This window comes from Lissotriton helveticus, chromosome 7 (genome assembly GCF_964261635.1).
Source record: "Lissotriton helveticus chromosome 7, aLisHel1.1, whole genome shotgun sequence".
Classification (NCBI taxonomy): Eukaryota; Metazoa; Chordata; class Amphibia; order Caudata; family Salamandridae; genus Lissotriton; species Lissotriton helveticus.
In genome coordinates this window covers 1,497,718,124-1,497,745,574 of record NC_136068.1, presented here as the reverse complement: position 1 = coordinate 1,497,745,574, position 27,451 = coordinate 1,497,718,124, and the positions used below count along the sequence as shown (strand labels likewise).

The following is a 27,451-nucleotide window of genomic DNA, read 5'->3' as shown; positions in this document are numbered from 1 at the left end:
TTAGTACAATCCTTCCCGCAACCTTCATCAGGGAGTCCAGCAATGAAATTGGTCTGTAACATTTTGGATCGTTACGGTCTCCTTTCTTGAAGATTGGGACCACAATCGCCTCTTGCCATGTGAGAGGAAACCCAGTTTTATTGCAGCTATTTAAAACATTAGTCAAAAGGGGCGCCAATCAGTTTTCCTGTCTGCAAAAAAAGGCGCGTTTACTGCCTTCCAGAATCCTATATTGTCTTTTACCAAACAGGCTTGATGCAAGGCCTCCCAAGCCTCCTGCTTTAATTCCTTCTTTCGGTTTTTTATTGCACTATAAGAAGTAGCTCCAGCGTTTCTAATTTCTGCGACATTTTTAGGTTCGCCTTTAAGTACCCGCTTTAAGTGTGCGTGAGCTTTGCTGCACTCCGAGTCGAACCAACCCTGCGCCTTGGGTCTCTCATTCTTCAGCCTTCCTGTAAGTGAGTTGCAAATTTCTTCCGAAATGCTACAAAAAGCCGTAATGACTGAAGTACAGTCATCATTATCTGAGAGACATATTATGAATTCTTTATATTTATTCTTAAGTAGAGTTTCAGAGAAGGCAGTGGGCTCTACTTTGTTCCATTTTATGGTATAGCCGTTCTTTTTCGCTAAGCTTATTCTGTGACTATATAAATTGTCAATTAGATCAGTGTTTTTCCTATTACGTGCTGCAAAGGTGAGGAAGAAGCTATTTGGGAAATGGTCACTGGAAACAATTATTTCACACTTGCTTATATTCACTTTATATCACAATAGCTATCTCCCACTATTGTCGAGGATTTTTTCCCTTTTGGACTCCACTCGCAAAACATTATTGTCATACAAAACCTCCTCAAGTCTCTGGAGTCATATCCTCTACCATTCTAACCGCTATTCTAGAGACCTTTTTTATCTTATTCTCGTTTCTTCATTTTAAATGTTATGTTTGCGTATTGAAACCCATTCCCAGTCGTGCTTACGAGTGTAGGAGTTGTGATCTCTTCAGCAGTACAGAAACACAGTATAGGCGTAATTGGAAGGAGGGGTCGAACAGAGTCGTGAGCAGCTGCGAGCTAGAACGCAGCAATGCCGCGGGAGCCGCCGAGCCGAAAACACCGTGCTGAAACCGTAGCCGCGAGATGCGAGACGAGACGGGTGACTGCCCCTCCTTACCAGCAGCAGTGGCAACGGCACCGAACCCCCCCACACCGCGGTAGTGCTCAACGTGGAAGGAACCGCATTTTGGCAAAACTAAAGAGGCAAAGTAAAGCGGAAGATTCACGAGGAGTCACGTATCACCAAAGCTCTCATCGCAGCTGTTGCTGGTGCTGCTTGCAGTAGGGCGGTCCACCGCTTGACTTTTTGAGCCGCCTGGTCTTCCGGTGTGCCTGCTGCTCCTGTTGCAGCTCCGGTCAGGCGCCGCCGGGCCCCCACAGGCGGCCGTGAAATCTGGGCTGCAGTCTTGCCACAAATTCCCAGCTGGAGCAGCCAGGTCCGGAGTGCCAGGAATTATGAGGTGAGCGCTGTGGGGGGAGCTTGTGCCAGATGGTGATGGTGAGGATCAAGGTCTGTGGGACTTGCGCAGTTAGCAAATTGCTATCTGACATCTGAGATCTGGGGGGGGTCAAAGGAGCCAAGGGAAGTTGAGGGCCTGCTTCACTCTTCTTACGTGCTGCCTCCCCTTGCTTCTCTCTGCTGACCTCTCGTTAGCCCATCAGGATTCCAAGACATCAGGGCTTCAGGGCTTTGGCTACTCCAAACACCCCAAGCTCACTCTCACTCCCGCCACCCATTGGAGGTCCTTGGTTCTTGATCCGGGTCTGCACATTGATTTTCTGGGGTCGGACGCTGAGTGCCTGCTGTTCACCTCGGAACTGGAAGCTGTGCCCACTCGCGGCGGTGACGGTGGCGACTATATAACTTTACTGGAAATAAGAGAGCACACATCAGAGAGCACACAGGAGTGGAGTGGCCAGCTACAGGGTGCCTCAGGTAGTCCTGCTACGGCCCGTCACAACTCAGCCACCATTTACAACCTGCGTTCACACTAGTGGTAGCAAAGAGTATCTCTGCATCAGCGCTTGGGACACCAGGGTTTGGGGTGATAACGCAAAGAGGAAAGTAAAAGTGATTACCAAAGACACTTCAACAGGCAAAGTGAAAAAGAGAAAGGGTGGAGAGAGTGGTCATCCCAAAGGTGTTGGGCGATTTTGGGCAAGGCAAGGAGCCGCGATTTTCATCTCAATTTCATTTCAAGTTCATTTCAATCTCTTTAAACTCACTCCTCACTCCTCTTTGACTTTCTGCTACCTGGCCATCTTGCTCCACTCAGATGAGATCAGGCAAGTTGAGGTCTACAGCCCCACAAAAGAGAAAGAAACGGAGAGGCAAACTAGAGACATCAACCGTGGACACTGACCAGATACTAAACCTGTCGCCAAGTGATTTAGGAAACACCACAGCTAGTATGACACTGTGAGCCCCACAGTGAAAATCAGCTAGGGAAGCTCAGGCGGCAACTACGATATAGGCAAATAAATAGGCAAATCCCAAAGCAACCAAATGCTAGTCACCAGAAAATTTGAAGAGCAAACTCCAACACAGGTGGGCGGAGCCCGAAACCCCTCCACGCAGAGTAACATAGGGGTTCCCGCAGCTACGACTTTGGGAAGTCCAAACACAAAGTCCACTCCAACTCAAGTAATGCACAGGTGTGACTTTACAGCCACTCCTGCCGCTAAATCAAATTATATCTTTAACAATATCGATCCCTTAATAGAATCTAACAGAATGACAACGAGCGATCCTGCAGCGACAAACTCTGTCCCTCACGACGCCAGCCTGAACATTTTGTGCAATCAAAATGGACAATCAGCAAATGCTGCCATAAAGGACAGTCCAACCAAAATGAAGGAGGAGGAAGTAGACACTCTAGCCCTTACACCATCTGCACTACAAGAGCACCCACCTCCTTAAGGGGATGGAAGAATAGAATCTGCCCAAAGGGTACAACACGTCCCAAGAGGGTCTGCGCCCACGCTATCCGCAGAGGAAGCTCACGCAGTTGAGAAAGATCTTTCCTTTCTAGAGTCAAAGGAATGGGAAAAAATGCTGTTCTCATATGGCAACGACGCCCCGGGTCACCCTCGGCCATCATCTTCCCCAATGGAGAAAAAGGAGGACTTCACGCAAGAGAAGGCATGGGCCACAGCCCTGGACATTCTACAAAGGTCAGCCGACGCAATGACTTATCAAGCCAACAAAATGGACATACAATTCAGCCTCCTGAACACACTGGCTGTGTATGTAGACAAAATAGACGATAAGATTACAAATCTGAACAGTTTGATTAGACGGGCCCAAGCGGCAGCAGACCGCCCGCAACAAGGATGTGATTGCTCACCAATAGTTGAGAAAGTCAGCACACTCCCGGGATGATGGAAAAACTATTGGTAGACTTAAAAGAAATCACAAACACAAAGGGCCTCATTAGGATGGCGGGCTTTGCCCGCCCGCCACCCTATCGGAAAACGGGACCGCCCGCCTTAAGGGTGGGGGTCCTGGGGGTGCCATTAGGATGTGCCCGCCACAGTGGCGGGCACATCCTGTATTCTCAGCATTGTGGTGGGCGGTGCTCTCTGCACCGCCCACCACAATGCTGACAATACATCACAGCATTTTTCATTTCCAAAGCGGCAGGCACCGCGCGGTGCCTGCCGCTTTGGAAATGAAAATGAAGAGGGGTACCACAGGTACCCCCCTGTGTGCACCCCCCCACTCACCTTCACTCTGGGGGCCCGCAGGGGGCCGCCAGAGTGAAGACCGCCTGCCTTTCCATGGTGGCAAGGCATTGCACTCTTGCCATTGTAATATGGCTGGCGGTGTCTCATAGACACCGCCACCATATTTAACATTTTCCGCCCCACTTTCAACCCTAAAGCAAGAAAAGAAAGAGATGACCGGATCACACTCAAAAGGGATCGAGAAGCGGCCGGAACATGGTCATGGCTGGCAGGCTCCTTAAACTCAACCCGGCTACTACGCTGACATCACCACAGCAAAAAGGGCAATAATACGTGTCCTTTAAGGATTTGCTCCTGGAACATCAATGGGCTAACAAACAAACTGGAGGATAAAGCAATAATCTCTTATTTTCGATCATTCGAGATAATACTACTACAAGAGACATGGCTTGTGGAGCCGCTGCAAATAGAAGGGTTCAAAACTCATCATATTCCAGCCCAAAAACTGAAATCTTTGGAAAGAGGCAGTGGCGGCTTAGCTATATATATTTCAATAAACAACGCAATTGCTTCATGGGATTTAGAGAGCTCATCACACTTCCTCCAGTCTGTGGGAATCTCCTTTACCACAAACAAAGGCCAGCCCAGGTCCATCCCTTTAATGAACGCCTATGTTCGCCCAAATTCAGTGTCGAGGCAATCCTTCTCAGAAGAGGTGACAGCGACAGTATTAAGAACGAAATCTGTATCCCCGAACGTAGATATAATACTATCTGGCGACTTTAACATGTAGCTAATGTCTGACCTACAGAAAAATGAGGTAACCAAATCACAGGAAAGCATTTGGGCCATACCACCGCAGGAGCTTCCAGGATGGCACAAGGAAGACCCGAAGGGACGCTCCTTACAAGGCAACCTTGAACATCTAGGCCTTAGAGCCCTCAATGGGCGCTTTCTCCCAGACATGCCACCTGGCCTTTCATACCTATCAAAAAATGGCGCCACCCTAATCGACTACACCTTTGTCAGCCTCTCTCTCCTGCAGCAAATATTAGGATTTGTACTCGGAAATAGAACAGAAAGCTATCATAGTCCCCAAGAAATATCACTTAGCACCAAACTAACGCAACACGAAGAAGAAAGGGCTCCGGCATCTGACAGCTACACAATCAATTTAAAACAAATCAAGTGCTCGGTTAGGAAACTACAACAAGTAGCAACAGAGGCAAAACAAATCTTTGAGAGTACCAGTAGGTCTACTGATGACCAAATTGCCAACTGGACAACATTCGCAACTAAATTGACAGCCAGACACGCAAAACCAATAACGCATGTAAACCCAAATGGGGCACAACAGCCGACCTCATGGAATTCCGTGATACAATCTGCAAAAAGAACTATGAATCGGCTATGGCGAGAACTAAAAACAAACCCAATGGACCCTCCAATAATAACAAAACTGAGAGAGGCCCGCAGCCACCTGAAGAAGGTAAAAAGAGAACAACGCAGAGCTCACTGGAACTCCTTCTGAGCCAAATTAGACCAAGACATAAAAACAAATAATTCAGCGAGTTTCTGGCGTACCGTCAATAGCCTTTGAGGGCGTGCCCCGAAAGTTGCGTTGTCAAATATACTGGAGTCTGAGTGGGTTGCTTTTTTGCACCTTCATTTCAATGGCCATCAAGATAATATTTCGTATCAGATCACCAGCGAAGAAGGCAGCAATGCTCAAAAAGTGGCATTTTGGCCCTCAGATCGAAACTTTAAAACACCAACAATGGATGAATTTCACAACGCAGGTCAAACAATTGAAAAACTAACCGAGAGCCTAATCCATCCAAGCAGTATCGAACATAGAACAGTCCAGAAGGACGAAATTGAAAATCAGATCAAAAAGGGTCAGAAGGACGGAGCCCGAGGTCCAGGAGGCATCCCTCAGGCTCTGTTCAAGGAGGATTCAGCCTTTTGGGCTTCTAAGCTACCTCCACTTTTCTCCTTCAAAATAACATCATTCCGCCCTCTTGGCAGGGATTGATTCTTGCACCAATTTTCAAAGGTGGGGACAAAAAATCTCCTGGGAATTACCGCCTAATCGCCCTTATAGACAATGAAGCAAAGTATTTTGCCGGGATATTGCTCAACTCACTTCGGGCATGGGCTGACGATAATTCCGTAATTCCTCCGATTCAAACTGGTTTTATAAGTGACACTGGCACCTCTGTCAATCTTATGACTCTCTCCTGCTTGGTAGATCAGGCGGAGATTAGTTCTAGCTCGTTCTACATGAGATTCATAGACTACAAAGCGGCATTTGACAACGTCAACGGGGCCAAGCTCTGGCAGAAGCTTTCTAGACTGAACATCCCAAATGGCCTTTTAAGAGCCATACAGCACCTGCCTCAGGACACCTGGGTCAGGATCAAGATAGGGGACGGCTCCAGACTGTCACGCCCAATCCTAACGACGAAAGGTCTTAAACAAGGATGCGTCCTGGCACCCACACTTTTTAACTTATTTTTATCAGACTTTCCTGAAGCCTTAAACAAGGTAAACTCTCATGCTCCCAAATTAGCTGGGTTCCTGCTGGCAAATCTTCTTTACGCCGACAATGTGGTTCTTCTGAGTAAAACAAAGATTGGCCTGCAAAGACTCATGGACGCTACCTCCGAATACTCAAATAAGAACGAGCTCCTGATAAATAACAAGAAAACAAAAATCTTGCCGGTACGTCCAGGAAGGCCAAAGAAACTGGCATGGGTGCTAGATCACGAAAGTATTGTAGAATCCAACTGCCACAAGTATCTAGGAGTTTTCTTCAACAACAACGGAAGATACAAAACCGACTTAGAAGATCAAAAAAAGAAGGGTGCTGCGCTAGCTTTTGCAATTAGTTCTATTCACAAGAAGTTACTCGGCCCAACATTCGCTCCAACTCTGCAAGCAGCACAGGCAAAAGTCATTCCTACACTAACTTACGGGAGTGAGGTCCTAAAAGGATTGGATAGCGGCCAATTAGACAAAATGATTGTAAAAATCTATAGAACAGTTTTCAAGTTACCTACACAAACGTCACCAGCCCAAATCAGGCTGGAACTGGGCATTTGTAACCAATCATTGGCCAGATCTATGAGTTTCTTAATGTGCTGTCACAAATTGAGGTCGTCGAAGGAAGGCAGCCTAGCGTACCACCTATGGTCTTGCCTTAACACGAAACTATGGCGTGCAGGGCATGAATACTGGGCAAGTGGTCTAAAAATTCTAGACTTGAACGAAGTTTGGAACCTTCAAGTCAGCCATAATGAATTTAAAAGGCTAGCAAAAATAAGCGTAAAAAACTCTCCTCGCTGGAAGATAAGGCACGTCTAGTAAAAAGAAGCCACGGCTGGATGACCCTGCTATCATATGTCCAGCTGACACCTCAGAGGTACCTAACCCTGCCGTTTACCGCACGTACCAAATTAAGTTTTTTTAAATTGAGAATGGGAGTTATCAACTTGTCGTCTCCCTAAATGGAAAAGAGACCATGGCCAGGAACACTGTTGACTATGTGGAAACCATAAGGAAGACATACTACATATCCTATGCCTTTGTCCAAACCTGTTGAAGGAAAGACGGTCCCTCTTACGGAAAGGCTGGAACTTCAACGAGGTCAGATAATGCAGAGCCGCAGTATTGGCCAATTTAAACTCTGCTTTAGTAAGGTTCATGGATCGAGCTGTAAAAAAAACTAGGGGAGGGGACCCAAGAATAGGATCCTTCATCAGCACAATAATTTGGCAAGTCCGCCCTGCAGTCACTCATCATACCAACTGACTAAAGGGGCTGGGCACCCTGGCTGGACTACTCTAGGAAAAAAAGTGTGGGGGGGGCGAGGGTCTTTTACTATAAGGACTTGGGCTTCCACGTTCTTTTAACACGTACATTTTAATCTTTTGTAACTTGCAAAGGTTTTTTAAATCATGCAATAAAGTTTCTTGTTGAAACATTATCTACATTTTTTCACAGTTTGCTTCCGAACTGCTATTAAATGTCTAGAGAGAATATTTAACATGCATTATTCATGTGATACTTTGATCGTGTCTTAAAATCTCTGCTAGAGTTTTTAAAAGTATTACAAAATGCAACGAAGAAGGTTTGAGCTATGGTAATAAAGCTAGACTAACATAGCTGGACCTAAATGATATCTCCAGAAAATCTTCCTCCCCGAGAAAGAGGTTAAAAGACATCCCTTCCTCTAGATATGCCATATAGTTGAGAATGCAACTCCTTTGCTGCAAATCTATAATATTAACTTGTAAATCAACTCAGAACATCTTTGCTGACTTCTGGTTTAATTGGCTAACTTTGTAATGCCATTTTTTCAAACTACCCTAAAATGATCATAATCCTACCTGGAAATTTCCTATTTACAAAGGACAACCGAATGTATATTAAATGGACCCTATGGATGAACTAGTATGTATTTATTAAAGTGCATTTGATAATCTGAAATTGGTTATAATTTCTCTGAAGCCTGATTGAAGTTTATATCCATGTCTTTAGCCATTTTTCATCTACTTTATTTACTGAGGGATGTGTGTATATGTATTATGCTAAAATGCACCTCAATGAGAGCTTGGCTTTTGAACCAAAAGAGCTGCTGCCAATTGTTTTGTATATAGACTTTGATTTGAGTGTGGCCTTTAGACAGCACTGCTATTATTTTGTTGTTTGGTTGTTTCTTCTGCCTTTCTTCCACTTTGATTTCTTTGTTTGTCTATTTACCAACCTATCTTATTGTTTTGTTTTACCGCAGGGCTCTTTCTTCAGGAAGTCTTGGAATGTCAAAAATGCAAGAAAGCAGTGCATAATTGCAGTGCTAATAATGCACCTGATTTAAACTGTGGAGGTAACTGGAAGCCTTTTAAATGAAAGCATATAACACAGTCTCTAACAGTAGTATTGAGTGTACCTTCATACTGAAATTATGTTACAGTTTGAACTTTCACTTGCAATACAAAGACCTGGATGGACATTTGGGGAGCTGGGAGTTGGGGGGCACTGCAGCAAACTCGTTCTTTCTGAGTGAAAAAGAGGATTAGATGGTTGAGTGATGAATTGCGCTGAGTGGTGATGAGGAAGTCCCTATATATACAATCAAACAAGCTCTAAGGATAAGGAGATGGCCATCTACCATCTGCCAAAAACACTTTGTATTGTAAGACAATACCGTTTCTGAAAACAATTCACAATGTATCCTGAGCTAAATGTAAGTAATAAGTACAATCAGATGCAAAATTCCAGTTTTCTCTGTATCTTCTTTTATTCACAGATCTTGATCTTCCAAAACACAGTCTAGCCAACACGTGTTTCGTCTGTTATGGTTCTTCACCACAGACTTCTTCAGGGCTATAAAATAACAATCGTATTCATCCTTTGAGATATAGCAAATCAGCCGAGTTGTATTTCTTTTAAAAATCAACTATTAAGTTCAAGTCAGGGTTCAATTCTCAAATCTGTATTCAATCACCCATCTCCAATATCATGGAAATACCACAAAATGATCCGAGGCCGAGTACGAGCCAACCACATATACACGAGATACTGGCGTGTGATACATTGTGAATAGTTATTTCTGAGTACAAAATAGGATTCAGTACTGTGGCCAATGTTGAATAAGAATCAGAAGCAATGAGAGGAGAATAAATGTGTGAGAGGAGGAATAGGGTGTAAGTGTAATGTGTGGGGGAAAAGGGAAGGAAAGTGGGGGAGATAGAAACATAGAAAAGATGGGCCCACCTGACTTTCTCTTGTTTAGCAAGACACAATCTTATCCTTTTGTTCAGGTTTGAAGTCGTTCTTAGATCTAGCCTAGCGACGTCCTTATCTGTATCTATCTAGCTACACTATATTGTTTTCATTTGTTAGTTTCTCTCCGTATTTTTTTATTGTATTGAACATTATGATTTAGAGATGGTTGGTAGTGGAAAATGATCCTGTTTTTCGAGGACAATCAAAATACAGATAAAATTCACAAGTGGAATTACCAAAGCGAATTTTCGGCTCAGAAATTATCATTCCCTTGAGAATTTAGTGAGATTTTCTACTATCACCAAAATTAAACTAATCCTTATATCATACTGTAGTAATGATATTATATATCAAATTTGTTAGAAATTGGGTTACTGGTTGACTGGGGTGTGAGCCGTGATCAAGCAGTAACAACAGTCCTAGTCAGGGTAAGGCACAAGCAAACCCCAAATAAACCTGTGCTCAACACCCTGGTAGCTTGGCACAGAGCAGTCAGGCTTAGAGGCAATATGTAAAGTATTTGTGCAACACTCCAAACAGTAAAACTGTGAAAAAACCACACACACCATTCTACAGCAAGTTAGAAAATAGATCTGAATTTCATATATTAAACGAGACCCAAACAACAAAAATCCACCAGTAGACCAGAGTTATGAATTTTTAAAGAATAAACCGCAAAAAAGCACCTGAAAGCAGAAAATGCCACTTGTGGCTTTCCGGTTACGCTGGACTGGATCAAAGTCAAAAGTTCAGGCTGACAGCGATGGAGTGGGGGTCAGATACAGTCCCAGATTAGGTCAGCTGAAGTTTTACCATATCCAGTTTTGTGCCAGGAGTCCCGTTCGCATTGGAGAAGGTTGCAACTAGCAAGGAGAATGCTGCAGGCGGCTGTCAGCATGCTGCAAAAAGCAGGTCAGGTGTTGTGGATGGGCAGGCTGGAGCTTCGTGTTGGTGTTCCACAGGTTGTCAATGCTGCTGTGCGAAGAACGGGCTGGCGCTGGCTTGCTCTGGATTTCAGTGTGAATGGTGTGGTTCTGGTGCGAACTGGCCCATTCGCAGTCATGAAGAACCCATAAGCTTGATTTCAAGAGCCTGTGAGCCACACTAAGCGTCCTGTACCTAGAAGAACCACTTGGGGGTCAGGAACTCACTGAAGGCAGGACCTGGAGCTGTAGGGGAGTCTTTTATGTCCCTCAGGCTCAAATCAGGCCAGCAGACTAATCCTTTGAGTTACTATGGGGTCCTGGGTTCAAGATGAAGTTGCAGATCTAGTTCATCTTCCAGAGTCAAGAGTGAAGCAGGTAAGCCAACACAGTGGGACAGCAGTTCCTTTCGAGCAGCAGTCCAGCAGAGTGTCAGTCCCTGTAGCAGTGCAGCAGCCCACCTTCCTAGCAGAGTATCCACAGGTCTAGAAGTATACTGAAGAGTTGGTGTCTGAGGGAAAGTAGTTATACCTAGTTGTGCCTTTAAAGTGGGTGAGAAGCTTCTAGAGGTTCCCATTTGAAGTCCCCAGGCATTCTGTCACCCTGCGCTGGCTTTAGACTAACTACAGGGGCTATGCAGCCTTTTGTGAAGATGCAGGACACAGCTTTTCAGGTGTAAGTGAGGCTATGCCCAGCTCCTCCCTCTTATCCTGCCAGTAATGGCCAATCCAGGCACAAAGATCCCTATTGTGTGTGGATGTCTAGGAGGAATACACAAAGCTCAACAGTCAGCTACACCAAATCAAGTGACCAGAGGCAGGATACGGACACTAAATGGCTAAGGCAAAAAAATGCCAACTTTCTAAAAGTGCAATATTCAGAATTGCAATGTAAGATCCAGGACATGTAAAAATTAAAAGTACATGTCCTACTTTTTAAATACATTGCACCCTGCCTTCTGGATTGTCCAGGGTCTACCTTATGGATGGCTTATATGTATTGCAGAGGCAGGTTTGGGCCTGGCAAAAGGTGTATTTTGCTAGGTCGAAATGGCAGTCGAAAACTGCACACACAAGCTTTGCAATGGAAGGTCTGAGACCTGTTTAAAGGGCTACTTAAGTGGGTGGTGACAGGCTGAGATTCCATTCCACTGAATTATAAGTTGCTTGATTTTACTGCACCTGGGTGTTGGTGCAAGGATACCTAACCCATTTTGCTGGCCGAAAATCCAGTTTTAAAGCAGATGGGCTCTAGTGTAGCTCAGCCTCACTCCACAGCAACTGCCCAACCACCTACTAAGACACAGGAAGAGCATGTAATGCTCCACCTGCCAGATGAAAACCTGTCTTGACCGCTGTTCCCACCACCTCTTGCACCGGCCTCTTTGTACATCGTTATCAACTGCTGAAAACATGTACTAGTAGTGTCAATAACTACTGGCCAGTAACTACTTGGGAGTGCCCTCCCACTTGGGTAATATTGCTATTGTAAATCCAACCCTTAGAATTTGGGTTACATTTTTAAGTTGTATTCTTAGATTGTATATTTGTTTATGGCACTCTTTAGGTGGAAAGTTACATGAACCATGCCAGTAGGAGTTTTTTTGTAATAAGGCTCCGCCATTTTTGTCCTATCAGCATTCATCATAATAAGTGACTGATTTTGAAGGTCAGTAAAACAAGACTATAGAAATTATGACAACAGATTTTAGCTGAAGTGTAAATCATTTATAGGTATTGCCATATTTTTTTTAAGAATTGTTGTGAGGTCTGAAGTGATATAACATTTATTCACCACCTTCCGAACAGCAGCCATTAAAAGTTCCAGCAACAGAGGACAACTACATCACAGAGACCAACAGACAGGGGCGTAGCTAGAGTTTGTGGCGCCCGGGGCTATCCCTCAGATTGCCGCCCCTTGGGGGAGCGGGGGGTGCTGGGGAAAAAGGACGGTGAGCACTTGAAAGATGTCCGAGAGACATGTAGTATTGCTGCTAATAGTTACCTCGATCATGCAAGTTACATGCACATAGATGACACGGTCAAAGGCTACATAGTTGAATACACCGGTGACTGGGTGGAAAAAAGAGAACACACAGACTGCATGATCTATCTGGGGACTCAGAAAAACCACATGCGACATCCATCAGAGAGCTGTGTGAACAATTATCATTATCCCTCAGCACAATGCATACATGACACTGGGCATAAACAGATTTCAAAGTGGGAGCGGAGAACTGAAACATCAGAGAAGAAGGAGGCTGGGAGAGCAGGGTGAAGAAGAGAGGGGTGTCCTTGCATAGGAAAGGGGTACAGCTCAGTTACACCAGGGTGCAAAGACAGCGACGACAGCAGTAAAGTCAAAGGTGCAAAAACAGAAGAGAGAGGAGACATCAGTTCTGCACTCTGTTAAAGACAGAAGTGAGGGACTGCAGAGAAGGGAACATAAGAGGCCACACACAGAGGAGAATGAGAATGGGTAAGTCCTTCCATGTGTGTGGGGTTCAGTGGCAGGGCCCCGACGCCCCCACGCCAGCAGTGCATCGACAGCACCAGGCAGGCACATCAGAGGCAACCAATGGGAAGGCAGCTGGGTTCTAAGGAGACAGTGGGACCCTGCGGGCCCCAGGGGGGGCCGGTCTTTCCTTCTGTCACTGGCTACATAGTAAAAAACAAACTCTGAAGCGGCACGGCAGACAGCAAAGAGTGTGTGCTGTAATGCATTGCGTGGCGTGAGGTAGTGTCTGCACCTGAGCGGTAATATACCCCAGCCCAGGCTGTGCTGGAACACATTCGTAGCCAGCCCAGCTCTCATCCTATCCACCCTAACCCTAGATTATCCCTTTTTAAACGCCCATGGAGTTATTCATTGAGGGGAAACATCCTGGGTCACCCTTCAGCGTACCTTCCGGCCCCTTTCTCTTCCTTCTTAGCACCCAAAGACAGAGCTGGGTGGCATAAGTGCTACTATACCAACAACCAAAAGGCTTGACATGCTCCCACTTTTCCCTCGTGCTTACACCATTCTTTCTCCTCATTGGTCATCCTTCCACCCAGCACCCCTCAGCGCATCGAAGAAATCTGTGTGGGTAGAAATGGTGTGTGAGAGAGGGAGCACAGTAGAGACCAGAGAAGGATGGAGAAGGAGAAAGGACAACGCGTGAGAAGAGTAAAAGAGGAGAATATGCACAAGGTGGGAGGCAGTGGGGAGTAAGCAGGATGCCAGGGGCAGTGGAAAGTAGAACGGAAGAAATGAAGGCGACAGACATTGAACGCGAGAAGATGTACATGAGGTAGAGAGGGAGGGTGGGAGGGTAGGTGGATAAAAGACTGAGACTGCGGAAAGGCCTGGTGTGCGAGAGAAAGAAACGTTGGAGAACTCTTGCGGGAAAGTGAACACGAAAACCCACGAAAAAAAGATATGCGAAGAGTGTAAGTGAGAGAGAGAAAGTGATAAAGAGACACGTTTGGGGAAAAAAAAGTATGTATATGGGTGCAACACAGCCCTCTCCCTTTAGGGCACCCCTTATTTAGCAGAAACCCAATGAAGGCTGAGGCTGTTGGTAGCTAGTGGGAGAGCACAGCCTCGGCCGGAAGGGCGATGATTTCATGGAAAACTTGCAGATGAACGAAAATTACTGATTCTCTCTCACCTCTTCAATTAATTAGTCCAGGCTGAGTCTGAAAGCTGCCTGCAGTGACTCACTGTGCCTGCAAGTGTAAAGCACTGCCCGCCGGCGCCCCCAGGCCAGAATTGACTCCTCCACACGAGTCACACGACAACAACGAGAGCGTAGCGGTGAGCGCGTAACGCGTCACTGCTACGTTCTGATCGGGAGGCGAGGGTTGGCAAAATGTCCATTACACCGCCGTCATTGGTAGCACTCGCGCGCTGCAACTGATTGACGGCCCTGGAAGACTGTGAGGGGGTTTGGGGGGCACAACAACGGTCAGAGGATGTCACTAACGGGGCAGCAGGACTTAGGTCACGCTGCAGTTCAGCCTGCACACACTCTGACCTGCTTTTAAATTTTAACTGCAGCAGGCAGGCACAGTGCAAACACGGGACTTTCAATTAAATTGCCAAGTAAGTCCCGCATTTGTGTGCACTGTGCATGCAGTCTGCAGTTACGTTACCCCCCGAAGCAGGTCACGTCAGATTGAGTGCAGGCTGGAGCGTGGCTTTGCATTGCACACTTTTACTGTCTGGGCGGCGGCCACGGCGCTGGAGGCCCGTTGCGGCCGCCTTAATAATTTATTTGGGACACAATTCAATTCAAAATCTCTTTATTCGACTGTAGAAAAAAACAGTCATAAAAGTACAGAGAAAAGCACATATATATACAGTTCATTAGTTAAAAAGAATTCAATTTAAAACAATGGATCACGTAGTAGCCTGTCACAGCTCATACAAATGTGAATGTTCAGTTTATCAGAGACTTATATACATAAATAAAACGGGGCAGGTAGAGGTTATCCTTCCATACTCTTTCTAAATTTCAGGGCAGCTTTTAGAAAATTACATACGTATAAAGTGCTTTCACAGTGCAGCATTTTAAGGTAAATTAGTGCAGGCCTTAATTGCACAAAATTCAGCTTTTTAAAAAGAGGTTTTAAAAACATTTTCCGTGGTAACGTATAGTAGGAGCATATAAATAAAAAGTGTGCCAAATCTTGCGGAGACTTCTTGTCGCAGCCGCAAGCTGGCAACACTTGTCCCCTATGGGTTCCACTGGGCACGGCTAGCAACAGGTGAAATAAATCAAAACGAAATCTGGTCAATAAAAAGCGCTCGTATCTGGAAAGGGCCCAGGATAGATATGGTTCTGTTTGAATGCATGATTTAGTTAAAACATGACTCATCACACTACCCTTCTTCAATTCGGCCTCTTCCCTAGCCAACTGTCGGATCATTAAAAAAGTGCTCTTTACAGATGTTACATCGCGCTTAGATACTAACTGTGGTGTTAAGAAAAGATCCATCCTGCCCAGATCACGAAGACAATTACGAATATATTTTATCCAGGGTATCTTAAATTTCCCATCCCAATCCAGTGCTTCAGATAAAATGTCTTGGGTAAAACGTATTTCATTGTTCATCCAACAGTTTAGCCAGCACAAGAGGGGGTTTACCGCAATTTTGTCCTCTAAGTAGGGCATGCCCAGTTCCTCGTGAGTGGAGAAGTTAGCCGTGCTCTTCGGTAAACATAAAATTTGTTTTAAAAAGTTATTTTCAATAGTTGCAAGATCGGACACTGATAAGAAACCCCAGAGGTCACTCCCATAGCAGGCTACTGATATACTTTTTGCTTGGTATAGTTTCATTAGTGCTACCACTGGAGTGTTACCCATTTTACGAGCAAAATCAGTTATTGCAACATTGGTCCTTATTAGATCTCCTCTCTTTTTCTTTAATGCGGGTCCCCATGTAAGTTTACTGTCAAACATTACACCAAGATATGAGAAGGATGATGTAGTAGGTATTTTTTCCCCATTAACAGAAAATGGGTAGGACTTTTTGGACCCAGATCCTACCTTCATGACATATGACTTGGCATTGTTAATAGACAGTCCGCGTGAGTTCATAAATTGAAAGAAAGAATCTAATAAAGTTTGGAGGCCAAGTGCAGTCCTGGAGATAAGGAGCAGGACAGGAACAGGACAGGAACGCCCTTTTTCCTTATATATGGGACACTGTGTTCCTTTGAATCGTTCCCAAGAATCCCAAATAAATTATAAAGGACGCCTCGGCCACAACGGGACTCCAGTGCTCCGCGGCCGCCTCAAAAATGGTGCCGCCTGGGGCGGACCCCCCCGATCCCCCTAGCTACGCCACTGACAACAGAACTTTCAAGTCTCTATAAATGCCCCTGACTTCATGTTGCTCTTCTTTTGTTTATCTTCTTCAACCTATCCTCTTCTTCTGTAGCTTGGAAACATTATTTCTTGACTGTTTTGAAAAATATACAAACATAAGTGTATCCGTATTCCAAGTTTTCAATTAATCAAATACTCAACAATAAAAAAAGCATTTAATGCAATGTACAACATTAACAATGAATTTAATTTGAATTTAAAACATTTGTAAAGCGCAGCGTTCACCAAACGGTTTCTTGGCGCTATAGTAGAAGGTCTAGCAACAGAGGGCGGGGTAACCAAGCGCAAAGGAAAATGGGCAGGTTACAAGGGAAAAGCCTGTCGAAATAGGAACGTTTTTAAATCTCTGCGGAAAGATAAATATTGTGTGGCCAAGCGTAGGTGATCAGGGAGGGAGTTCCAAAAGGTGGGAGCCAGAGTTGAGAAGTTGGCTCCACCCCACTTTTTACGCTTAGAACGTGGGATTTGCAGAAGGGATTTAGGACATAGTCTTGGATCAGAGAGAAAATAAAAGCGGGGCAGTGCCCTGGCGAGCCTGAAAAACCATACAGCCGGTTTTAAAAAGGGAGCGTTCCTTGACAGGGAGCCAATGAAGCTCCTTTAGGAGGGGTGTGGAGTGGTGAAAGCGGGGGAGACCATACACCAACCGGGCCGCTTGGTTCTGGATCATCTGGAGCTTCCGCAGGCTGTATGCAGGGATGCCGATGTAAATGGCATTGGCATAGTCCAGCCGCGAGATCACCAGTGCGGACATGATCAGCTTAAGTGCTTGGGGGGGAAAAGAAACGGGAGACAGTACGAATAGTTCGAAGAGTGAGAAAACAAGAAGAAACAACTGAACTGATATGTGAGTGTAGAGTGAGTTGGTTATTGATTTTGACACCCAGGGTTTTAACTGTGGAAGAAGGAGTGGGGGAAGTACCAAAGGAAGAAGGCCAGAAAAGAGAATTCCAGGGACTGGAAGAACCACCAGTGAGAACCAACTCGGTTTTGTCCGGGTTCAGTTTGAGATGGTTGTGGCTCATCCAGTCCCTGATAAAAATCATAATAGATTGGAAATTTAAGATAGAAAGGGGTGAGGAGGAAAGATTAAAGATAAGCTGGAGGTCATCCGCGTAATTGTACACGGTGACCTCCAGTTGCTGAAGTGCAAAGATTAGAGGAGAAATATAAAGTTTAAACAATAAGGGAGAGAGAGAAGAACCCTGGGGGACACCACAAGTGACTTGTAGAGGTGTGGTAGTGAAATCCCCCAGCCGAACCGCCTGGGTGCGGTCCCTCAGGAAGGAGGAGATCCAGACCAGGGCTGAGCCCTCTATTCCCGCCGCCCTGACACGTGAAAGTAAGATGGTATGGTCCACCGTGTCAAAGGCGGCGGAGAGGTCGAGGAGCACCAGCGCCTGACGATTGTCTTAATCCATACCCTCCCTGAGGTTGTCCAGGACTGACACCACGACCGATTCGGTAGAGTGCCTGGGACGGAAGCCGGCCTGGCGAGAAGCTAAGCCTCCATTTGCTTCTACGTTGGCGCTGAGTACCGAGGTGACATGGCGCTCAAGCACCTTGCCCAGGTAGGGTAACAAAGAGATGGGGCGGTAGTTTGCTGAGATAGAGGGGTCAGCGCCGGGCTTCTTTAAAATGGGCACTATTGTGGCTGATTTAAGAGCGGGAATCACCACTCCCTGAGTAAGGGAGCTATTAAGGAAAGTGGTGGGGAGCTGGGGACAAGCAGAGTAAATCTGTTGTAGGATTCTTGCCGGGCAGATATCTGCCGGAGAACCCGATTTGACTTTCGAGAGTATCCCTAAGAATGCTTCCTCAGTAATGGGGGGAATGACAGTAAGATGGCTTAGAACAGTGGGGGAAGAAGGATCGACAAAAGTAGAGGAGGGGAGGGGGATGTTGGCTTTGGTGGTTACAATTTTGTCCAAAAAATAGGTATTTAATTGATCACAAAGGGACTGGGTAGGGGGAATTTGGGGTGAGACTCTATCGGAAAAAGCTAGGTCGTTCACTATGCCAAAAATTTCCCTATGTTTATTTTCAGCTGTCATTATTTTTGTTGAAAAATAGATGGTTTTGGCAGCTATGATAGCTTTTTTATACTCCGTAAGAGATGTTAGATAATGAGTTTTTAATGAGGGACAGTAATTTCTCCTCCATTGCCTCTCTGCCTGCCGTATGGTCAGTTTTAGATCTTTTAGGTGGTCAGTGAACCACCTGTTGGAGTCCTTAGGTCGACGGGTGGAAATACGGCGTAAAGGAGCAACCGAATCACAACCTCCAGCCAGCCAGGTATTAATAGCAATGGCTTGTGAGTTGGATGAAAGACCAGAGAGGGTCGGACAGGAATTCCGAAGCAGGGAGGTCAAGGAGGGAAGATCAACTCGGTTCCAATTCCGCGCCCAGGTGTTTTTGGCATGTGGAACCTTGGACACCGAGTTGAGAGAGATGGAAAAGGAAATAAAGGCATGATCGGACCAAGGACAGGGGGATACAGACACCAGGGAAACAGGAAGATTAAGGGACCAAACCTGGTCAAGTATATGACCGTGAGAGTGTGTGGGGACGGAAATGTGGGGAACAAAGTTGAGGGAAAGGAGAGATTCGGTGAATTCTTTAGATGCAGTGCATTCTAAACTGTCCGAAGGCCAGTAGTTAAAATCGCCTAGCACTAAGACCGAGGCGTAGTTTACCGCCAGAGTGGCTAGTAGGTCTTGAAATGCTGGCAGAAACAGAGATGAAGGCTGGGGTGGACGATACATCAATAGGCATGTGATAGGAGGAGAAAAAGAAAGGGAACGAACTACAAGGAATTCGGTAGGGGGGATAGGAGGGAAGGAAAGAAGTTGAAAATTAAATTCAGACCGAGCAATTAAAGCCACACCACCACCTATCCTGCCTGCAGGGCGGTCGGCGCGCAGAGCAACATACGAAGGGGGGAGAGCAGCCAACAATGCGGGAAGGGAGGAATCAGAAACCAGGTTGAGGTCAGAAGAAGTATGTCAGGCTTCTCGGAATCAAGAAGGACAAACAACTCATGGTGGTGTTTGACCGCCGACCTGGTGTTGAGCAAAAGGACAGATAATGAGGGAACAGGGGAAGAGGGGTCAGGCGTAGGGGAGCATGGCGGCAAAGAGGCCGGTGGAGATATCGTCGGTGTAGGCATGAGTTGAGGGACAAGCCCTAATGAGGCAATGTGACTGCGGACAGGCTCAGAGAGTGGCCAGTGGCCCTGGAGGGAGGTAAGCTCCTCAAAAGAGTACGATGTGAATTTGGCATAAAGACGTGCCCCTCGCCCCGTCCGGCCGCGGACGGGCGCAGACGGGCTTAACTCTGGCGCAACTCCGGCGCGTTTACGGCGCGCTTGCTGCGCTCGTCCGCTGCGCTGACGCATGGGGGACGTATAAATAGGCTGTGACGCGGGAGGTGGGAGGAGTCAGGAGGGCGGGATAGGAGGGGAGTTAAGTAAAATAAAGGTTACCGTCCGCCGCTCGTACTCAGCGGGACGGGCAGGCTGTAGGGCTGCTCATTTTCAGCAGCGAAGAAAAGGTAGGTTAAAATAATTCTGCGCTCAGCGCGCGAGCCCTCTGCCCTCTGCCACAGGGCTTCAAGTCTTTGCACTGAGGAAAGTGGGCGGAGCCTAAATAGGCTGTGACGCGGGAGGTGGGAGGAGTCAGGAGGGCGGGATAGGAGGGGAGTTAATTAAAATAAAGGTTACCGTCCGCCGCTCGTACTCAGCGGGACGGGCAGGCTGTAGGGCTGCTCGTTTTCAGCAGCGAAGAAAAGGTAGGTTAAAATAATTCTGCGCTCAGCGCGCGTGCCCTCTGCCACAGGGCTTCAAGTCTTTGCACTGAGGAAAGTGGGCGGAGCCTAAATAGGCTGTGACGCGGGAGGTGGGAGGAGTCAGAAGGGCGGGATAGGAGGGGAGTTAATTAAAATAAAGGTTACCGTCCGCCGCTCGTACTCAGCGGGACGGGCAGGCTGTAGGGCTGCTCGTTTTCAGCAGCGAAGAAAAGGTAGGTTAAAATAATTCTGCGCTCAGCGCGCGAGCCCTCTGCCCTCTGCCACGGGGGTTCAAGTCTTTGCACTGAGGAAAGTGGGCGGAGCCTAAATAGGCTGTGACGCGGGAGGTGGGAGGAGTCAGGAGGGCGGGATAGGAGGGGAGTTAATTAAAATAAAGGTTACCGTCCGCCGCTCGTACTCAGCGGGACGGGCAGGCTGTAGGGCTGCTCGTTTTCAGCAGCGAAGAAAAGGTAGGTTAAAATAATTCTGCGCTCAGCGCGCGAGCCCTCTGCCACAGGGCTTCAAGTCTTTGCACTGAGGAAAGTGGGCGGAGCCTAAATAGGCTGTGACGCGGGAGGTGGGAGGAGTCAGGAGGGCGGGATAGGAGGGGAGTTAAGTAAAATAAAGGTTACCGTCTGCCGCTCGTACTCAGCGGGACGGGCAGGCTGTAGGGCTGCTCGTTTTCAGCAGCGAAGAAAAGGTAGGTTAAAATAATTCTGCGCTCAGCGCGCGAGCCCTCTGCCCTCTGCCCTCTGCCCTCTGCCACAGGGCTTCAAGTCTTTGCATTGAGGAAAGTGGGCGGAGCCTAAATAGGCTGTGACGCGGGAGGTGGGAGGAGTCAGGAGGCCGGGATAGGAGGGGAGTTAATTAAAATAAAGGTTACCGTCCGCTGCTCGTACTCAGCGGGACGGGCAGGCTGTAGGGCTGCTCGTTTTCAGCAGCGAAGAAAAGGTAGGTTAAAATAATTCTGCGCTCAGCGCGCGAGCCCTCTGCCCTCTGCCACAGGGCTTCAAGTCTTTGCACTGAGGAAAGTGGGCGGAGCCTAAATAGGCTGTGACGCGGGAGGTGGGAGGAGTCAGGAGGGCGGGATAGGAGGGGAGTTAATTAAAATAAAGGTTACCGTCCGCCGCTCGTACTCAGCGGGACGGGCAGGCTGTAGGGCTGCTCGTTTTCAGCAGCGAAGAAAAGGTAGGTTAAAATAATTCTGCGCTCAGCGCGCGAGCCCTCTGCACTCTGCCAAAGGGCTTCAAGTCTTTGCACTGAGGAAAGTGGGCGGAGCCTAAATAGGCTGTGACGCGGGAGGTGGGAGGAGTCAGGAGGGCGGGATAGGAGGGGAGTTAATTAAAATAAAGGTTACCGTCCGCCGCTCGTACTCAGCGGGACGGGCAGGCTGTAGGGCTGCTCGTTTTCAGCAGCGAAGAAAAGGTAGGTTAAAATAATTCTGCGCTCAGCGCGCGAGCCCTCTGCCCTCTGCCACAGGGCTTCAAGTCTTTGCATTGAGGAAAGTGGGCGGAGCCTAAATAGGCTGTGACGCGGGAGGTGGGAGGAGTCAGGAGGGCGGGATAGGAGGGGAGTTAATTAAAATAAAGGTTACCGTCCGCCGCTCGTACTCAGCGGGACGGGCAGGCTGTAGCGCTGCTCGTTTTCAGCAGCGAAGAAAAGGTAGGTTAAAATAATTCTGCGCTCAGCGCGCGAGCCCTCTGCCCTCTGCCACAGGGCTTCAAGTCTTTGCACTGAGGAAAGTGGGCGGAGCCTAAATAGGCTGTGATGCGGGAGGTGGGAGGAGTCAGGAGGGCGGGATAGGAGGGGAGTTAATTAAAATAAAGGTTACCGTCCGCCGCTCGTACTCAGCGGGACGGGCAGGCTGTAGGGCTGCTCGTTTTCAGCAGCGAAGAAAAGGTAGGTTAAAATAATTCTGCGCTCAGCGCGCGAGCCCTCTGCCACAGGGCTTCAAGTCTTTGCACTGAGGAAAGTGGGCGGAGCCTAAATAGGCTGTGACGCGGGAGGTGGGAGGAGTCAGGAGGGCGGGATAGGAGGGGAGTTAATTAAAATAAAGGTTACCGTCCGCCGCTCGTACTCAGCGGGACGGGCAGGCTGTAGGGCTGCTCGTTTTCAGCAGCGAAGAAAAGGTAGGTTAAAATAATTCTGCGCTCAGCGCGCGAGCCCTCTGCCCTCTGCCACAGGGCTTCAAGTCTTTGCACTGAGGCAAGTGGGCGGAGCCTAAATAGGCTGTGACGCGGGAGGTGGGAGGAGTCAGGAGGGCGGGATAGGAGGGGAGTTAATTAAAATAAAGGTTACCGTCCGCCGCTCGTACTCAGCGGGACGGGCAGGCTGTAGGGCTGCTCGTTTTCAGCAGCGAAGAAAAGGTAGGTTAAAATAATTCTGCGCTCAGCGCGCGAGCCCTCTGCCCTCTGCCACAGGGCTTCAAGTCTTTGCACTGAGGAAAGTGGGCGGAGCCTAAATAGGCTGTGATGCGGGAGGTGGGAGGAGTCAGGAGGGCGGGATAGGAGGGGAGTTAATTAAAATAAAGGTTACCGTCCGCCGCTCGTACTCAGCGGGACGGGCAGGCTGTAGGGCTGCTCGTTTTCAGCAGCGAAGAAAAGGTAGGTTAAAATTATTCTGCGCTCAGCGCGCGAGCCCTCTGCCCTCTGCCACAGGGCTTCAAGTCGTTTGGTGAACGCTGCGCTTTACAAATGTTTTTTTTTTTTTATTCAAATTCATGTTTAAAGTTTTTCAAAGGGCAGCGTGAAACATGGTCTATAGATCTAAAATAGAATTTCCTAAACGTATCCGCATCTAAGCAATCTGCTGACTTCAAAATTTCATCAAACCTTAGACCTGCTTTAAAAGTTGGACATATTAATACCCGCCTTTTTCATAGCGGCTCTTACCCATCTTGCAATCGTTGCATTCAATCCCGGAAGAAAAGGTTCAACATACGAAATCAAAAACTGATCCACACCAGCACTTACTTTCTCCAGCAATCGGCATTTGTACTCCTTAATGCATTTAATGACACATAACTTAGGCAAAATATCTAGGTTTGGATGAAATATAGATGCAGACTAAGGGCCATATGCATCACAATGTTCTTTTGTGATTCTCAAATAGTGATTTTTAGCGAATCCCTATTTAAGAATCGCAAAACGCTATGTTTGTAGGATTTGCAAATCATTTTGCAAATCCTACATATTCCTTAAATGCGATCGCAAATTGCGATTTGCAATTAAGGAATACCTCCCCATTCATTCCTAAAGGCCTAGAGGACCATAGGAATGAATGGGAAGACATTCTCAATTTGCGATTCTCAATTAGAGAATTACAAATTGAAAATGCAATTTCAAGGGTGCCAGGGTGTCAAAAGGTCACCCTGTTGCACCCCTGAAATGTGCATATGTGGCGCACATAAATGCCCTAAGGGCATGTATGTGCACCACATACCACTTTGAAAATTGCAAAAAGTGAATTTTTCAAAGAAATTGCAAATTACCACCAACTTGAAGTTGGTGATAATTTGCGATTCCTTAAGGCCAAATTGCACTTTTTCTGTGACTCCTATATTGCATTTAAGGAATCGCAATTTACAATTCCTTAAATGCAATTGCAAAATAGGGAGTCACAAATTTTGCGATTCCTTATTTTGCGAGTCAGTTTTTCTTTAATACATACCATTAAGCCCAATTGCGATCGCAAACACCGAAATTCTGTGAACTTCGGCATTTGCGATCACATTTTGAAATGGTACATACGGCCCATAGTTTTCATTCTTTTATAAATTTTACACAGTACATCTGTTGGTTGATAAAATCTGTTTGTCATTTACAAAGGCCCCACCTCTGACACCCTTCTAAAGGATATTGAACTGTCATAGCCCCTGGATTCGGTCTCAAACTGACATAATTGGCTAACTGACTGGTCAATCTGGATGTGAACAGGTACCTCGAGAGAACCCAGAAGGTTCTGGATTCTCCTGAGGCATACAACTGCTGAAATCCATCTGGTTCCTTGAATACCAGTCTACCACTACATTGTGCATCCCCAGAAAGTACTCTGCTCTCAAACCAATCTTGTGCACTAGGCAGAATTCCCACATTTCCTGAGTTAACTCTGTCAACTTCTATGACCTGCACCCTCCTAGCTTGTTGATGTAGGTCACAGCCACTACATTGTCCATATTCAGCAAGACAGAGGACCCTTTCAAATGTTTGAAGCTGTTCAGAGCAAAAAGCCCTGCTTTCCTCTCAAGACAATTGATATGATCCTAAGTGGTTCCAAAATCCACCTGTACCTTGTTCCGAACAAGTCGCACCCCTTGAAGTACTTGCATCTGTTCCCAGTACAAAATCTGGTTGTACCCCAAAAAATTGCATGTTCATTCCACGTTTCCAAATTCTCCATCCACCAACTAAACTCCTTCTTTGCTTCCATAGATAGTACCACACTATCCCCATGCCATAACCCTCATGCCAAGGCAGCTATCTTCAATCTTTGCCGAGCCCAGTAATGCAAGGAACACGGAATTATCACATGAATTCTAATAAAACTATCTCTCCCTTTCTCAACACTTATCTTATCTTATCTCTTCTCTTATTTTCTTTGTTTTCTCTCTTGGAGAGGAAATATTTTGCTGCCATCATTTTGCAATATAAATTATGGTTAGTGTTACAGAAGAGTAAAGTACACATTTTTAGGACTTCACAAATACCTTCCTCTACCATGTGAGCAAACAGTTTGACATGGAGAAACATAGACTTGTAACAGCAGCAACAGCCTGTTCGATGGCTTCCAGTGTTCCACTACAGCTTCATCACAGAGCTCTAATAAACAACTACAATGCTCACATTCCATATATTCATGACAAATGTAAGGCACACCTGAACACCAAGCAATTCGAACTGGAGCTAACCATTTCTTATCAAGAGGACTGCAGTAACTGAACAGAATAAGATGTGTAATTTTTTCACGGACATTGTAGTTGGTGCCCCAAAAGGTAAAATAGGGGCACATTAAATAAACATTTGTAAAAGAAAAAAGTCTGGCAATCTGACTGAAATGTACTTCCCACAGCAGCAGCAGTATGCCTATTGATTCTTCACTGTTCTTCTGTAGTTTCATCGTAGAGTTCTAATACACAACTACATCATGACAAAATAAGGCACTCCTGTACGCTATGTTGTTGCAATAGGAGCTTCAGAATTTAAAGCCTTTTGATTGTGTAAGCTGTAGTAAATAGCATTGAGGGATTAATGCAAACAGATAGTGACCTGTTTCACGAAAGGGGTGAGCTTAGTATGGGCTTTCAGTAATGTGTGGCATTATATAGTTTCAAAGAGCTAAAACTAATTAAAAGAAGACATCCCTACATCAGTTCATCATCCGCTTTCCACATCCATTCCCTTACACTAACCACCCTCTCTAATGCTTAATACCTCCTCAACATTAAAAGAGTAATATTTTAGTAGGTGTAGAATTATTTTTATTTCTTCCATTTAAATTGACGGAGGTGGAATATTAGAGGTTCAGGAAGCTATTGGCAAACGTAATTCATATTTAAACTGAAAAGACTCTGGTGAACAATGAGACCGTCTAAACCAGTTGCTATTTGGTCATTTAATTTCTCTTTCTACTGCTCCCATTTCTTTTCATCAGTATGTACAACTCCTGGCAGGAGCGTGCAATAGATTCAATCTCATTTTAATGTGAGTAAAATATAAAACATATTTAAAATGTATATTTATTGCCTAATAAAAATGCCTCTATGATTACCTTATTCAAAAGTACATTCAAATGTAATCCAATAAAATATACTTTTAAATAAACTGTGTGAGAAAACAGACACAATAATAAGGCAACTATTACAAAACAGAAAGAACTGACAAACACTACCAAATTTTCATAGACTGGGAAGACTTAAATATATAATATAATACAACCACATGAAAAGAAATTTTTTGGATACTCATTGATTTCAGGAACATATAGCAGCAGATCTGAGTACCATTTTCACATAGTTGCGCAGGAAAGTGAATTAATCTAAAACAGAATTTGTTCAAGGGCAAGCACATTATGTGAGCTGAGGGACACTGTAGGTCTTTTATGAATGCTCTTATTTGTCAAAGGCAGCAGTTAGAGAAGGAAGGCTCATTGATTTTTCCACTCTATTTTAGTCCAAAATGCTTCCCCACGTAAAATTTGCTTCCAGTGTTTCTAAAAAAGCGATTTCACGCAGTGAACCATTTGCCTGTTGGGACTACCTGAGCCTCATTGGAGAAATCAAAATCTTAGGGGCATATGTACAAGCCCTTCGCGCCACAGGAGCGTCATTTTTTGGTGACGTTCCCATGGCACAGAGGGCTTAGCCATATTAACAAATCCACGTAAAGCCACCCTGAGTGGCTTTTCATGGACTTGTAGATATGGAGTAAGGCAAGACAGCGCAAGTCTCTGCCTTGCCTTACTTTGCGTGGAAGAAGCATTTCATGGGTGTTGCTCTGGGTTTTCCCTCACAACACCCATGGAATTTGATGGTGTCCAGATTTACAACACCAGGTAACCCTGGGGCAGCGCCAAATCCTTGTGCCTCTCTAGAGTAGGCGTAACAAGGAGAAATATTTACATTTCTTCTTGTTTTTTCCTCTTTCCACGTGTGCTGTATTCTGCAGCACACATAGAAAGAGGAAAACAGCTCTTGTTATGATTTTTGTGGTGGAATGAATGTGCCCCTTGCTGCACAAAAACAACTGTGCAACAACACAGACACCCTTGTGCAACGGTGCCAGATGACTGCAGTGGCGCACAGCTGAAAAATGTGTCCCGGCACTGGCTGAAAGAATAGGAATGCACCATATCTTGCAATTACAGTGCATTCCTGTCCTTTGGAATTGGTGTATAGCAGTGCAGCAAAATGATTTACGACACTGCCCTCTGCCAATTCCTTGTAAATACGCCCCTTAGAATGCTCATTGTATTGCCATCCTTTTCACACAGCTTATCACAATAGAAATGTGATCAATTGCCAAGTAGATATGGCCTAAACCTAATTTATGAAAAACAACTAGTGTACCCTCTCAACCAATTATTCAAGAAATGTTACTTATGTGGGGAAATAAACGAAAGTGAATGTGTTTTTCCCAGCCATTGATTTCGGCTGATTAATTTTAATTATTTTTTGATACTATATTAATTCTCAAAAAAGAACACATAATCTACTAAACAGATGATCTCATTCTGTACAATCTCGAATTACAATACAACAAACATTTCAAAAAACAATTATTTACAAATTCACAAAAAAGCAATAAAATGACAATAATTCACAAAATTTATTTATTTA

At 45.8% G+C, this 27,451-nt stretch overlaps 1 protein-coding gene across 4 annotated transcripts in view; it reads left to right on the top strand.

Annotated features, from left to right (window-relative positions):
• IZUMO1 (izumo sperm-oocyte fusion 1) overlaps nt 1-27,451 on the top strand; it is a 268,814-nt gene that overhangs the window by 88,044 nt on the left and 153,319 nt on the right. For all 4 annotated transcript variants that reach the window (XM_078650921.1, XM_078650920.1, XM_078650919.1 and 1 more), the window contains one exon: nt 8,539-8,631. In XM_078650921.1, coding sequence (XP_078507047.1) covers nt 8,539-8,631 — 93 coding nt within the window. The remainder of the gene's footprint in view (nt 1-8,538; nt 8,632-27,451) is intronic.